The sequence below is a fragment of the Indicator indicator genome, chromosome 32 (assembly GCF_027791375.1).
Source record: "Indicator indicator isolate 239-I01 chromosome 32, UM_Iind_1.1, whole genome shotgun sequence".
Lineage (NCBI taxonomy): Eukaryota > Metazoa > Chordata > Aves > Piciformes > Indicatoridae > Indicator > Indicator indicator.
The window spans coordinates 6,961,978-6,977,462 of NC_072041.1; the positions used below are offsets into that span (position 1 = coordinate 6,961,978).

At 49.9% G+C, this 15,485-nt stretch overlaps 1 protein-coding gene across 1 annotated transcript in view; it reads left to right on the forward strand.

Moving 5' to 3' along the window:
• UBR4 (ubiquitin protein ligase E3 component n-recognin 4) overlaps window positions 1-15,485 on the forward strand; it is a 127,687-nt gene that overhangs the window by 310 nt on the left and 111,892 nt on the right. The window contains exons 2-15 of the mRNA XM_054394861.1: window positions 241-659; window positions 5,381-5,478; window positions 6,117-6,220; window positions 7,560-7,689; window positions 7,790-7,929; window positions 8,139-8,241; window positions 9,667-9,808; window positions 10,357-10,481; window positions 12,238-12,362; window positions 12,987-13,046; window positions 13,217-13,407; window positions 13,647-13,746; window positions 13,840-13,977; window positions 14,904-15,021. Coding sequence (XP_054250836.1) covers window positions 241-659; window positions 5,381-5,478; window positions 6,117-6,220; window positions 7,560-7,689; window positions 7,790-7,929; window positions 8,139-8,241; window positions 9,667-9,808; window positions 10,357-10,481; window positions 12,238-12,362; window positions 12,987-13,046; window positions 13,217-13,407; window positions 13,647-13,746; window positions 13,840-13,977; window positions 14,904-15,021 — 1,993 coding nt within the window. The remainder of the gene's footprint in view (window positions 1-240; window positions 660-5,380; window positions 5,479-6,116; window positions 6,221-7,559; window positions 7,690-7,789; window positions 7,930-8,138; window positions 8,242-9,666; window positions 9,809-10,356; window positions 10,482-12,237; window positions 12,363-12,986; window positions 13,047-13,216; window positions 13,408-13,646; window positions 13,747-13,839; window positions 13,978-14,903; window positions 15,022-15,485) is intronic.

The following is a 15,485-nucleotide window of genomic DNA, read 5'->3' on the forward strand; positions in this document are numbered from 1 at the left end:
AGGTTGCTCTGGGTTCAGGAGTGAGGAACCCAGCACCGTTTCCCATCCAGATCCTAGTGGTTAACTCCTTGTAGATGGATTTCAGTTGTCACACCGAACTGTCTCAGCGACTGATAAGCCCCGTGAGAGGCTGTGTCCCATCAGCCACGTCCTCCCTGTGCAGATCGCCTCAATAAAAGCCGCGTGCTGAAGAGCTGTGACTGACTGGGGTTTTTTCTTGCCTTTTTCGGCTATTCGAAGCTCGGCCCCCAGGGCAGCTCCCAGGGCTTTGGTACTGCGCATGTGCCGCACTCTCGCCAGGCGAGGCTCCCTCGCGGCGCATGCGCCGCCTGCAAAGTTGCTGACTCATGTACTGCGCACGCGCTTCGACCAGGCCCTCCGTCTCCTCCAATCAGGGGGCGCCATGCGCGCGCGGCCTTTAGGTCACTTCCTGTCTCGCCGCGCGTGGGGGGGGAGGCGCTTCCGGCCCCGCCGTCCCCCCCTCCGCCGCCGCGGCCCCCCTTCACCCAGCGGAGCGGCAAGATGGCGGCGGCGGGCGGCGGCGCGGGGGCCGCGGCGGAGCCGGGCTGGGAAGTAGCGGTGCGGCCGCTGCTCTCCGCTTCCTACTCGGCCTTCGAGATGAAGGAGCTCCCTCAGCTGCTCGCCTCGGTTATCGAGAGGTGAGGGCTCACCTGCCTAGGGCGGCCCGGGCCCTGCTTCCCTTAACCGCCGTTCCTACGGGGCGGGTGACCGGCGGCGAGGAGTCCGTTAGAGTTAGCTCTGAGAAAGGAGCCCCCGCCTCGTTCTGGCGGTAGCCGGTGCGGGGTACGGCTGAGTAGCGTGCTTGCTCGGTGCTGGGCATGAGGCAGCGGAGGGGCCGGGCTGGTGACCAGCGCCTGTTGGGGAAAAAGGGAGCCCCGAGCAGCGTCCAGGGAATTACTCACGCCCAGCCGCTTCCCGGTTTCCTGGGGACTGGGAGGCTCTCGGGGTGGTGCCTTTGGGACCTAATAAGCGGGGACGAGGATGCACGCCTGGCTGTGAGCGCTGGCTGCTGCTCGGCCACAGCAAAAGCACCTTTGACAGTTAGCCAGCGGAGAGGCTTCGGGACTGTTCTTGCGGTTTTGCTTTTGTTCCAGCGCGTTACGGTTTTGCAGGCTGTGCGGTGAAAATTGTTGTCTCACTTGGCCTGGCTCCCCTGGTGACAGAGTCCCGGGGCAGGCAGTGGGTGGCAGTGACTTCCTTTTAGGATTCCAGCGGTGAAATACAGCTCACGTTTTAAGGAGAAACAAAGCTGAAGCAAATCAACTCTGCCCTATCTTAAGCAGAAAGGTTAGATTCAGAGCATGAGAGCTCTCGTTGGAGCTATTTAATTTAACTCAGAGCTTCTTTTATGATCTAAAACACTAGGTATGAATGTCATAGCATTATGCTCAGTTACAGAGATAAAACTCTGACCACAGTAAGTTAGGAAATAGAAACCAAACACTGCTCTAAGGAAGATAATAAAATCAAGCTTTCTGGTATGTTGTTCAGTAGAGAATGGCTGAGTGCACAAAGAGAAGACACTTCCAATTAGCACTCTACCTGTGCCCATGGAGTTGTGATTCACTTGAAACCTGCTCAAATTTGGGCAGTCTTGAGGCTAATCTTTCTTTTAGGGACTATTTCAGCTTTGCTTTTCCGTGCTGAGCTCTGCTGTTGCTTGCCTAAAGTTCATTATGGAGGTGTTTAGGCAGAAGAATATCACAGAAACACTGAAGTGGATGCACTTGGCTTGGGGAGAGGGCTGTGTCTCCTCTGTTAGTGAGGGCAATGGGTCCATTTTTCACTTCAGACAGCAGTTTGTTGCCTTAGGTAGCACTGCCCTGAGGTGTGAGCTGTGTGCCTGCTGCTGACTGCATTTCACACCCAGCAGGAGCTGATGTGAGCACAAGGCCTATGGAGGCTTGCAGGACTTTGATTTCATGCCTTGGTATATGACATGTGGCAAATCACAGAGGAGAAAATAGGATGTATTTGTGTTTGGAAGTCTGCTCTCCTATGGTGGACAAATAACCTATCTTTAGATTCCTAATCTAAAATATTTTCTCTCTTCTACTTGTTTTTAGAAGGAGGCTGTGTGCTGACACCACCCCCAAAGTGTTTGCATTTTGTGTTAAATGAACCTGGTGCAGTGACAGCAGAGTCTCTGATGTTACTGTTCTCTGTTGGAGAGAGTCCAGAGGAGGCCACAAAGATGACCCAAGGGCTGGAGTACCTCTGCTATGAGGATAGACTGAGGGAGCTGGGGGTGTTCAGCCTGGAGAAGTGAAGGCTCTGGGGGGACCTTATTGCTGCCTTCCAGTAGCTGAAGGGATCCTGCAGGAAGGCTGCAGAGGGACTTTTCGTGAGGGTGTCTGAGACAGGCCAAGGGGGAATGGTTTGAAGCTGAGGGAGAGCAGGGTTAGAGTGGAGATGAGGAAGAAGTTCTTGAGGGTGAGGGTGGTGAGACTCTGGAACAGGCTGCCTAGGGATGTTGTGGGTGCCCCTTCCCTGGAGGTGTCCCTGCCCATGGCAAGGGGTTTGGACCTGGATGATCTCTGAGGTCCCTTCCAACCCAAACCATTCTATGAATTAATGAGAACATTGCCCAAATATCCAATGCTGAAAAGCTAAAGCAGGGATATGGTGTCCAAGGTGTTTATGAAATGATACTTGAATAGCCAAATACTCCCATGGCAGGGAGGTTGGAGTAGCTGACCTCCGAGGTCCCTTCCAACCCCAGCCATTCTAGGCTCCTAGGATTCCAGTTCTTAACAAATCTGATACTTAGTTTTGAAGTTTAAGCACCAGCCAGCTCCTAGAATTCCCCTGCTCACAGCTCTGTTCAAGAATTGGTAGACCTGGGCCTCTGATTTGACATAAATTATGGCAATGCTGATGTGGAAAGACACAGCTGAGGGGGAACCAGGATTTACAAAGTCTGAGAGTGCTTTTTAGGGGAGGGTTTTTAACAGGGGGAGAACTGCACCTGCTGCTGTACCTTCTCAAGGAGGAGGCTGCCTTTGTGCTGCTGCCTTACATAAAGAGTCTATTTCAAGCCTCTTTGGGATTTGGAAGCAGAACTGAGAAAGGAGGTGGTGGTGGTTGCTGCTGCTGGGGTGTTACGTTTGCTGTTGACATGGAGGCTTCTCACTTGGTGGGAGTGATGAGTTTCCTTGGGAAGCAGATGTTTATTTAAGCAATAAATCACAATGCAACACTCTAGCACCTCACAGGTGAAGCTGCTGTTTCCTATTTACATTTCTTGGCAAAGAGTTGATGAGTAGCTGACAAATGCCTTCCACTTTTCACTGCCCTAAGAAGCCCATGACTACTTTTAGTAAACCTCAAGCCTCTTAATGCCCAATCCAGGTAAAATTCTCTGTCTTCTGGTTCCTGCACCTCTGTGTTCTTGCACCTCGTGAGTATTGTGTCTTGTCCAGCAGGATGGCAACTGAGGAGCTGCCATTTTCTCTTGTCCTTTATTATTCTCCTAAAATCCATTGCATGCCTACAGCTGCCCATTTATGGTGGGACATGCAGAGGCAGAGGAACAAAATTGGTGTCTGAACACAAGGACACAGACTTTTTTTACCAGTCTCCTGGGTTCATTACCCTTCAGTGCAGCTTCTGGCAGGAGATGGTGAGGGGAAGCCTGGTGGGACACTGCTGAGTTTCTTCAAGTAAAGCCTCTTTGTAACAGCCACTTTCCTGTTGCAGCTTTTTGGACTAAATAAGAATTCTCAGGAGTAGGAAATGAAAGCTGCAAAGCTCTTGAGTCTTTCCTGCAGTTGATTTTTTTTTTTTTTCCCCCCAGAAGAAAGGATGTGTTTTATAGTTTCTTCTGTTTCAGTCACATCTGTTACAACTGGAAATGATGACTTGTGATAGCACAAGGGCTGGTGGCTGGGCATGAATTGGGTGCTGCTCAGGTCAGCAGGGAACAGTGTGTCCTTTCCCTCCTCCCACCCTGCCCAAGCTGGTGGCATTGTGGGCAAGAAGAAAGCTTTTCACCATCAGATCAGTCAGACACTGGGAATCATCTCCAAGGGAAGCAGTGGGTTCCCCTAGATGGGGTAGTTCTAAGCCTCAGCTTGGCAGGGTGCTGGGCCAGCTCATTTCAACTCCACTACCACCTAGCAAGGTTGCACCAGGTGCTCCTTGGGGGTCCCTTCCATCTTGGGGGTCCCTTCCATCCTGGCACTCTGGGATTCTGTGAAGTGGGTTCAAGGGGGGACATGGTCTCTTTTTGCTGTACTCTGCACAGTGCTGGTCATTGCTGGAGTTGAGAAATGGGCATTTCAGTTGGGTGTAGCATGCTGTGATGGACCAGGGCCCTCTGCTCCCCACCTCTTACCCCAGGAACAAACTCTTGCCAGAGGTGGAGAAGTTTGTGTCTTGAGAGGTGGTGCAGCTGGTGAAGTTGAGTTGTTTACTCTGTTGTTCTTGCTCCTTCACATCACTCCAAAGGTGAAAGCCATTAAGTATTTAGTAGAGAGGTGTCCACATCCCTTAGGTGCTTTGCAGGAAGAATCCAAGGTAGAGCTGGCTCCAGAGGCAGAGCTCTTTCTGTTCTTGGGATGGTTGCCTTCAGGTTTCTGTGACACTTACTGCAGCAGCTTTTAAGGTGTTATTTCTGAGCAGCAGTAGATGTTCTCCATGGCCAGCAAGCCTCATGGGGCTTAACTTTGTGTGCATTGGGGAATCTTTTGCTTTACAATCTCTAGTTTTGGTTTGAGTTGGCATTAAACCTTCACTCACTCTCAGCTTTGTGGGGTGGAACAGTGCAGGTCTCCGAAGCTCTACCTCGGAGGCTAACTACAGTGAATGGATTTTCCTCTTCTGTGTGTTACCTGCCAAAACTCTTCATTTCTCCCCAGCTTGCTACAGATGCTGTTGTTGTGTATTTGTTGTTGTTGTGCAATTGTTTTGCTTCTTCTCTTTTGCAGGATTTCATAAACTCAGCTGTCTTGGGTGCCTGGGTAGAAAGGCAACGTCTGTGCTCCAGCCCTGGCACAGCCTGCCTAGCCTTAGCTGAACAAACAGTTCAAGCTTTCTGGGCAGCCAAGTTTAGAAGAACTTAAAGGTTAATGAACCTCTGTCTGGGAGAGTGATTGTGAAGGAGTTGACCTGTTGTGGTGTGCAGGAGAAACCTTGACAGTGTAGGAATTACCTCCTTCACTTCCCTGTGCGGGGAGCCACGCTGATGCTGGGATCTGCTGGAGAGCTCAGCCCTGAGATTCTCTTCTCAAAAGCTTTGATTTGGGAAGAAGATGTGATTTTAATGATCCTGCCTTGCATCTCTTACTAGGTGTGAGGTGTTCTGAGTGGTGATGCTGTCCTGCTCTATGCAACTGACACGTCTCTTGTTCTCTTGCAGCGAGTCTGAGATCCTGCACCACGACAAACAGTATGAGCCCTTCTACTCCTCCTTTGTTGCACTTTCTACACACTACATCACTACTGTGTGTGGTCTAAGTAAGTGTTCCCCATCCTTTACTTCTCTTACTCTTCAGTTATTGCTAGCAGATAGTAAAAGTGACCCAGAACTCTTCTCATTTCTTGTTTGTCCCATGAGCTCTCTCTTTTTGTGCTGGCAGAATTTCAATCCAAGCTGTTAAGGGAGGCCTGTCAGTAGGTGTGTTTGGTCACCACATCCTGGGCAGCACTGCCCACTTTGGCTGCATATTCATGGCCCTGAATTCATTTAGGGAAACCAATGAGTTGAAATCTGCTCCCAGGATGTTTAGATTGTTCTTCAGCAGTTTCTGTTACTACGTAGGAATTAATGATCCAAACATTGTGACTCAAAATATTTTCTGTCGTTCTGACTTGACAGAATTTGGCAATTTCAGCAAAACAAATGAAAAATAGAGGGGTTAGTCAGCTTGGTTTTTGTTCTCCAGTGCTTCTGTCAGTGTCAAATGCTGTTGCTGGGGAAGCCATTGTACCTAAATTGCCTTCTCTGGGTAGAAGGTTGTCATCCTTACCTTCCTGACATCTCTGGGGTTACATTTTAATGAGCCTGAGCTCTGCTGCATTGAAAGCATGAGGAACATCTTGCTCTGAAGGGTTTTAAAGCCTGTACTGAGCACAAGCATCTGCTTTTTTTGCAGTACCAAGGAACCAGCTGCAGTCAGTGGCAGCAGCTTGTAAAGTCCTGATCGAGTTCTCGCTGCTGCGTCTGGAGAACCCTGATGAAGCTTGTGCTGTGTCACAGGTGAGCACAGGTTGTCACCCTGGGGGCAAGCAGAAATGGGCTTTGGCCTCTAAGCATAGAATCATAGAGTGGTCTGGGTTGGAAGGGACCTCCAAAAGTCAATCCAGTCCAATCCCCCTCTGCAGTCAGCAGGGACATCCCCAAGTAGATCAGGTTGCCCAGGGCTTTGTCGAGCCTCACCTTGAATATCTCCAGGGATGGGGCTTCAGCCACCTCCCTGGGCAACCTGTTCCAGTGTTCCACCACCCTCCTGATAAAGAATTTGTTCCTAACATCCAATCTAAATCTGTTCTTCTCTAGTTTGATGCCATTGCCCCTTGTCCTATGACCACAGACCTTTGCAAACAGTCTCTCTCCATCCTTCTTGTAGGCCCCCTTCAGGCTGCTATTAGGTCTCCCCAGAGGCCTAATATTTGAAATATTCTGAAATATTGTGAAATATTTGTTCTAATGTTACATAAACTAAAATTATTGAAGTTCTTCAGTGGTTCAGTAGAGCCTGATGCCTGCTTGGTCTTCCCTCTGTGTTCCTTACTCAGCTTGTGAGGCACCCAAAACTGAGGTGACCTGAAGCCTTGCTTGAACAGATCTCAGCTGAATCTGCTGCAGTTTCCTACAGTCTGATTTGGTTTTCTGTAACAACCAAAACTCTTCTGTTGTCTGTTTGTTGACTTTTTGAAGATAGATTCTTCCCCAGTTGTATTTTAGTCTCAGATCTGTTTCAAAAAGCAGCAGCATGGGAGAAGTGTTCATATAATGTAGCCTCTAATAGGGCTGGCTCTAAGCCTTAGTGTGCCATAGGAGAGAGAGCTTTCCCAGATGTTTTTCCAGATGTTTTTCTACAATGAGCACATGGGACAGTGTTAGTGACCTGAATTACCTGCAGTTGATCACAGGGTCACAGGATGTTAGGTGTTAGAAGGGTCTCTGAAGATCTTTGAGTCCAAACCCCGTGCCAGAGCAGGACCACAGAATCCAGCACAGGTCACACAGGAACACATCCAGATGGGGCTGGAAAGTCTCCAGAGAAGGAGACTCCACAACCTCTCTGGGCAGCCTGTTCCAGTGCTCTGTGAGCCTCCCAGAGAAGAAGTTCCTCCTCATGTTGAGGTGGAACCTCCTGTGCTGGAGTTTATATCCACCACCCCTTGTCCTACCACAGTGTTTATAAACCACCACAATCTTTGGGCTGAGATCAGAGCGGATTTGTCATGCTGCAGTAGCTTGACTAACTCAAGGTTTGCAGTGCTCATACTGCAGCAGCTGAGAATAAAGACTGTCCAGGCCTAATGGGAATGCTGAGAGCTGAAGCTGTGCTTTGCTGTCTTTTCCTGTGCAGAAACATCTCATTCTGCTGATCAAGGGGCTGTGCACGGGCTGCAGCCGCCTGGACCGCACTGAAATCATCACCTTCACAGCCATGATGAAGTCAGCCAAGCTCCCTCAGACTGTCAAAACCCTCTCTGATGGTTGGTGCTTTGATTTCTGCTGTTATTCCTGCAGCACTTGAGGTAGAAAACCTCCTGGGTTGGATGTGTGAAAATGCTGCTTTGCTGTTTCCCCCTGCAGTAGAGGATCAGAAGGAGTTGGCCTCCCCAGTGAGCCCGGAGCTGAGGCAGAAGGAAGTGCAGATGAACTTCCTCAATCAGCTGACATCAGTCTTCAACCCTAGAGTCTCCTCATCACCATCTATCTTGACAGAGACACAGGTAAACAGCCCTAGAGGGGCAGCAGCCTGCATTTTAGCTATTAACAACCTGGAGCAGGGAAGGAACAGAGGGCAGGAAGTGGTGAGGTTTTGCTGCACAAGTGTGAAGAAAAGCTTTCTGGAGTATTGAAAGCTCTGTGTAGAGGCTTTGCTGCCACACTTTGCATTTCTGATGCTTCCATAACATGTTGAGTATGTGCTTGCTTTTAGGTGGAAGGAGAAAGTGAGGATCAAGCTTCCACAGATCAAAGCTCTGCAGCAAAGACAAAAAGCATATTCATTGCTCAGAATGTAGCCAGCCTGCAAGAACTTGGTGAGAATCAGCTTCCTAGCTCTGGGTGGGGTGGGGAAAGAGTGCTGGAGTGAATGTGTCTGCAGTGTGATAGCTTGGAATGGGAATAAACCATCTGACCTAAGGGATGCACTGGGTCGCATACTGCTGTTACCAAGGAAGGTTCATAGAATCCTAGGATGCTTTGGGTTGGAAGGGACCTTCAAGATCATCCAGTTCCAACCCCCCTGCAATGGGCAGGGACACCTCCCATTAGATCAGGTTGCTGAGAGCCACATCCAGCCTGGCCTTGAACACCTCCAGGCAGGGGCCATCCACAGCCTCCCTGGGCAACCTGTTCCAGTGTCTCCCCACCCTCACTGGAAATAATTTCTTCCTAATCTCCAGTCTCAATCTCCCCTCCTCAAGCTTCAATCCATTCCCCTTTATTCCATCACTACAAGCCCTTGTAAAAAGTCCCTTCTGGCTTTCTGGTAGCCCCTTTCAGGTACTGGTAGGAAGGTTGTGGCTGTGACGTAGTTCCCTGCATTGCAAAGAAGAGCTCAGTGGATTTACCTGCAGGAGGTTTGGTCTGGGGGAAAACCAGCATAAAACAGCCTCCAGTATGGATTGCTGAGCAGGTGTGATTACAGCTGGTGTGCAGGGCAACATGCACACAGAGCTTTGTGACACCCATTAGGAACACTGCATGCAAACTTCACCATCTGGTTTATGTCTTGTAAACTGATCCCATGCTATTGCTTCAGCTATGGTGAGGTGTGGAGGGTGTTCAGAGAGGGGCAATGAAGCTGGTGAAGGGTCTGGAGAATAGGGCTGGTGAGGAGCAGCTGAGGGAACTTGGGGTGTTGAGCCTGGAGAAAAGGAGGCTGAGGGGAGACCTTCTGGCTCTCTGCAACTCCCTGAAATGAGGTTGGAGCCATGTGGGAGTTGGGCTCTTCTCCCAAGAATTGTGGAGTCTCCTTCTCTAGAGATCTTAAAAACCTGCCTGCGTGTGTTCCTGTGGGACCTGCCCTAAGAGGTCTCTTCCTGCAGGGAACAACAAATCGGACAAGAGGAAATGGCCTCAGTTTGCACCAGGGGAGGTTTAGGTTGGACATTAGAAGAAAATTCTTCCTTGAGAGGGTTCTCAAAGAGTGGCACAGGCTGCCCAGGGAGGTGGTTGAGTCTCCATCCCTGGAGGTGTTTCAAAGCCCCAGAGCTGTGGTGCTGAGAGCCCCACCCTTGGCAGAGTCAGAGGATGGTTGGAGTGGCTCCTCTTAAAGGCCTTTCCTAACCCAAATGATTCTGTGACATTTTCTCACCGCACAGACTCACCCAGGCGGGCAGGACGAAGGAAGTCAATTACTGACGACCTAGCTCTGTTCTGCTGGGCAGCTCTGCTGTGCCACAGCAAAAGTACCACTGCTGAACTGCTTTGCTTTGCTTTGCTTTGCTTTGCTTTGTTAGGTGGCTCTGAGAAGCTGCTGCGGGTCTGCCTGAACCTGCCCTACTTCCTGCGCTACATCAACCGCTTCCAGGACGCGGTGTCGGCCAACTCCTTCTTCATCATGCCAGCCACTGTGGCTGATGCCACTGCTGTCCGCAACGGGTAAGAGCCTGGCACCACTTTTTCTGAGGGGGCTTTTTAGTCTGGAGAAGAGAAGACTGAGAGGGGATCTAATAAATGTTGAGAAATATCTGAGGGCTGGGGGTTAAGAGGGAAGGGACAGGGACAGGCTCTGCTCGGTTGCAGCCTGGGATAGGACAAGGAGCAATGGATAGGAACTCCAGCACAGGAGGTTCCACCTCAACATGAGGAGGAACTTCTGCACTGTGAGGCTCACAGAGCACTGGAGCAGGCTGCCCAGAGAGGTTGTGGAGTCTCCTTCTCTGGAGGCTTTCCAGCTGCATCTGGATGTGTTCCTGTGTGACCTGTGCTGGATTCTCTGGTCCTGCTCTGGCAGGGTGATCAGACTCAAAGATTTCCAGAGGTCCCTTCCAACCCCTAACATCCTGTGACCCTGTGATCTGGCTATGCTGCCTGAGGGAAAACAGCTCTGCCAACTGTGCAGGATCAGCTGGTGAGCTGCTCTTCCCCTGTGAGCTGCCTGGTGTGTGCATTGCCTTGCTGATCCTCCACACATCTCACCCCCACAGGTTTCATTCACTGGTCATAGATGTGACCATGGCACTGGATACTCTGTCCCTGCCTGTGCTGGAGCCTCTGACACCCACACGTCTCCAGGATGTGACTGTGCTTGCTCTCAGCTGTCTCTATGCAGGTAAAATGGATTTCCTGTGCTGTGTGCTGCTGTGGGGCTGAGGATGGCAGGTTGCTGGTCTCTGGGAGAGGTGGGTTCAGTGGGAGCTCTGCTGTCACCCCTCTGTGGCCTTGGGTGATGTAGAGATCTCATTGCTCTCTACAGCTCCCTGAGAGGAGGCTGGAGTGAGGTGAGGCTTGGTCTCTTCTTCCTCGTATCAGCTGATAGAAGGAGAGAAAATGGCCTGAAATTGTGGCAGGAGGGGTTTAGGCTGGGCATGAGGAAGAATTTCTTTGCTGCAAGAGTGGTCAGGGGTTGGAACAGGCTGCCCAGGGAGGTGGTGGAGTCCTCATCCCTGGAGGCATTCAAGCAACCTGTGGCCGTGGCACTTGGGGACGTGGTTTAAAGGCCGTGGTGGTGTTGGGTTGATGGTTGGACTCAATGATCTCAGAGACCTTTTCCAACTCAAAAAATTCTGTGATTCTGTGGATCTTCAAGTCATTTTTGCTCTGCTTCTGAGCTTCAGCCCACAAGTAACCTTTATTTCTCATGAAGATGAAAGCTGTACAGCATCCTGCATAGTCTGGGGCTGAGTTAGTGTGGAAATTTTTCTGGTGACCCTGAAATTCTGATCCATTTTGCAAATGTTCTTGTCAATATCTGAGAGAAAGAAGATGTTCTGTCTCTCAGTCTGCACAGCCTGTCGTTTCTGCTCTAATTTTTTGTGCTCATACCATTTTGCAGCACTTTTGGCTTCAGCTTAATTGGTTACACTCCCAAATCAACCTCGTTTCCCAGGAGTGGTTTAAGAACACCAGGATCCTGAGTGTTTAATTGGCTTGGGTATGAATTTAAAGAGCTGAAGCCATCTTCATACTCTTTTATCAAAGTGGTATTGGTTTGCAGGGTAACACACAGCCTCCTTTCATTTTTGTCAGCTTTCTCTAGGACAGAGTTTGACTCTTTTGGGGGTACTTCAGAAAGACTTTGTTGTCTGTCTGCTGTAATGTTGAGTGTTCCCAGCTCCATCAAGTTTCTGGGTGTGCTTCAGCCAGCCTGATTTAGTGTGATAAGGAGGCACATTGAATCCCAAGACTTGACTCTTGCAAGGATCTCGCAGGATCAAAGGATCACAGGATATTAGGGGTTGAAAGGGACCTCTGGAGGTCTTTGAGTCCAATTCTCCTGCCAGAGCAGGAGCATAGAATCCAGCACAGGTCACACAGGAACACATCCAGATGCGGCTTGAAAGTCTCCAGACAAGGAGACTCCACAACCTCTCTGGGCAGCCTGTTCCAGTGCTCTGTGAGCCTCACAGTGCAGAAGTTCCTCCTCATGTTGAGGTGGAACCTCCTGTGCTGGAGTTTCTATCCATTGCCCCTTGTCCTATCCCAGGCTGCAACCCAGCAGAGCCTGTCCCTTCCCTCATGACCCTCAGATATTTATAAACATTTATTAGATCTGGGCAGCCTGTTCCAGTGCTCTCTGACCCTTACAGTAAAGAAGTTCCTCCTCATGTCAAGGTGGAACTTCCTGTACTGTAGTTTCCATCCACTGCCCTTTGTCCTATCACATGGTGCATGTGACAAGAAGCTGTTCCTGTCCCTCCCTTCCTGACCCCCAGCCCTCAGATATTTGTAGACATTGATCAGATCCCCTCTCAGTCTTCTCTCCAGACGAAACAGCCCTAGGGCTCTCAGCCTTTCTTCATAAGGCAGTGCTCCAGTCCCTTCATCACCCTTGTAGCCCTCTGTCACCTCTGCTTGTCTTCCATCAGGTGTGAGTGTGGCAACCTGCATGGCCATCCTACATGTGGGGAGCACTCAACAGGTACGAACTGGGTCAACAAGTTCCAAAGAAGAAGATTATGAAAATGATGCTGCTACTATTGTACAAAAATGTGTAAGTAGACAAGAGAGTGGTTTGTTGGGCAACACAGCTGGTGAAGGGTCTGGAGAGGAGCAGCTGAGGGAGCTGGGGTTGTTCAGCCTGGAGAAGAGGAGACTGCAGGGAGACAACCTGGCTCTCTGCAGCTCCCTGAAAGGAGGTTGGAGCCATTGGGGGTGTTGGTCTCTTCTCCCTAGTATCAGGTGATAGGAAGAGAGGAAATGGCCTGAAATTGTGCCAGGGGAGGCTTAGGATGGAGATTAGGAACAATTTCTTCAGTGCAAGATTGGTCAGGGACTGGAACAGGCTGCTCAGGGAGGTGGTGGAGTCCCCGTTCCTGGAGATGTTCAAGAAACATGGGGACATGGCACTTGGGGCCATGGTTTAGTGGCCATGGTGTGGTGCTGGGTTGATGGCTGGACTTGATCTTAGAGAGCTTTTCCAACTGAAGCCATTCTGTGATTCATTCTCAGCAAGGGCAGTGGAATTCCTATTACTGCAATCTCTCTCTGTCCTTTCTAGGAGTCAGGCTTGGTGGTAAAGAAAAGAATGAGGTGGTTAATTGTAGGGGGCAAACTGAAATTTCTCATTGCCTGGTGTGCTGTTTAACCATTGCCCTGGGTCTGGATTTCTTTGCAGCTTGAAATCTATGAGATGATTGGACAAGCCATCAGCAATTCACGCCGGGCAGGGGGTGAGGTAAGATTTGGGTCTGGGGAAGCTTTCTTCATTGTTTTTCTGCTGCTGTGTTTTTTGACATTTGGATTGACCTTCTATATTTTGACTTCTTCATGCATTTTTGTTTTGTTTTGTTTTGTTTTATTTTTTTTTTCTCCCCTCCACCATCCCTTTCACTTTTGGGATGATAGCATTATCAGAACTTCCAGCTGCTCGGGGCTTGGTGTCTGCTAAACAGCCTCTTCCTCATCTTGAACCTCAGCCCCACGGCCTTGGCTGATAAGGGAAAGGAGAAGGATCCCTTGGCTGCTCTTCGAGTCAGAGACATTATTGCTCGTACCAAGGAGGGTGTTGGGTCTCCCAAACTGGGCCCTGGGAAAGGGTATGTAGATCCCTCACTGAAGTGATCATTGCCCATCTGTCCAACCATGCCCAGCAGGCAGCTCCCATGGGGTCTTGTTGGGCTCTTGACATTTTACATGCATTTGCTGTTCAAGCCTTGATTCATGAAAAGAAGTTTTCATCTTCAATATGGCAAAGCAGGCACTTCACTGGGTTTAGTTTGTCTATCTGGGTATTTTTTGCCCTGAAATGCCACTCTGTCCTTTTCTGTTCCTCTAGGCATCAAGGCTTTGGTGTTCTGTCAGTGGTGCTAGCAAACCACGCCATCAAACTGCTGTCCTCCCTCTTTCAAGATCTGCAAGTGGAGGCATTGCACAAGGTCTGTAGGTAGCATCTACCCTCTCCTGTGAAACATTTGGCCTTCTCCACTGAAAGACACTTGAAATTCTCTCCTCTCAATGCTCTTCTGCAGGGCTGGGAGAGTGATGGTCCACCAGCAGTGCTGGATATCATGGCTCAGAGCACCTCCATCCAGAGAATTCAGCGCCTGATCGATTCTGTACCACTCACTAATTTGCTGCTGACTTTGCTGTCTACTTCCTACAGAAAGGTAGGACCCAGCATCCAGCTCGAGGACTTCTGTAGCTGAACCACTTTGAGTAACTCATCCACATGGAAAAGTCTCACCTGACCAACTGTGTGACCATGCTAAGAAGAAGAATTCTTTCAGAAGCTGTCAGTGGGGCTTCTGTTTTCCCTCTTTTCAGAGACTGTTCATTTTAAAACTCATTCTGATACTCTTTTTTTTTTTCCTCTAAGCTCAGTGTTCAGTGGTGAGTTCAGTGAGAAGAAGAAAAGGTGATATTGAAACTGGATGCTTTTAGCTAGAGCTGTGCTTGAAATGTTGCTTACTTGATGGGGTGCAGCAAAAAAGTGTTGCCAGCAGGTCTAGGGAGGTTCTCCTCCCCCTCCACTCTGCCCTGGTGAGGCCACATCTGGAGTACTGTGTCCAGTTTTGGGCTTCCCAGTTCAAGGGAGGCAGGGATCTGCTGGAGAGAGTCCAGTGGAGGCTATGAGGATGATTGGAGGTCTTGAACATCTCTACTATGAAGAAAGACTGAGAGACCTGGGACCATTTAGTCTGGAGAAGAGAAGGCTGAGAGGGGATTTCAACAAGGCCCTGAGCAGGCTGCCCAGAGAGGTTGTGGAGTCTCCTTCTCTAGAGACATTCCCAACCCATCTGGATGTGTTCCTGTGTGACCTGCCCTGGGTGATCCTGCTTTGGCAGGAGGGATTGGGCTGGTTGATCTCCAGAGGTCCCTTCCAACCCCTACCATTCCATGATTCTATTTACAACCCTCCTGTGTAATTTTTACTACAACCTGTTGGCGAGAAGCCTTGAAGACCTGCTAGTAAATTAGTTGAGACGAATTGCTTAGAAGAAAATTGAACAGGGCTAGGAAGTTCCTCTTGTTTTCAAGTTGTTCTCCCTCCTTAATCCCCAAGCTGAACTTTTTTTCCTGCTGCTCTTCCCAGGCTTGTGTCTTGCAGCGCCAGAGGAAGGGCTCCATGAGCAGCGACGCCAGCGCCTCCACTGACTCCAATACTTACTATGAGGATGACTTCAGCAGCACTGAGGAGGACAGCAGCCAAGGTGAGGGAGTCTGCAGCAGGATTTTACACTGGCTTTCAGATTCAGTGGAAACCTGGCTGCTGGGCTGTGTCCTTTTTTGGGACTGGGATGGACTGAAAACGCAGGCAGGTTGTAAGATCTGTTGGGCAGCTTTGGTGCTGGCTGGAAGTGTTGGTGTGAACAGGAGCCTGAGGGGCTGGGATTGGGCTGTGTTGGCTTAAGAGGAGAGTGGAGATGATTCCTTGTTGGAAATTCCTGTTGGACTCGTGTAAAAGTGATTTGGGAAGGCAAAATGGAAGATGGCAGCCCCCTTAACTCTGCTCACTGAAGCTCCTTTCTAAGCTGAGCACTCCACATAAGGTATTCGTTCATAACAATTGTATCCTGAGCTGCACCAAGGGAAGTGTGGCCAGCACGGCCAGGGAGGTGATTCTCCCCCTCTATTCCACTCTGGTGGTGAGACCCCACCTGGAATACTGTGTCCA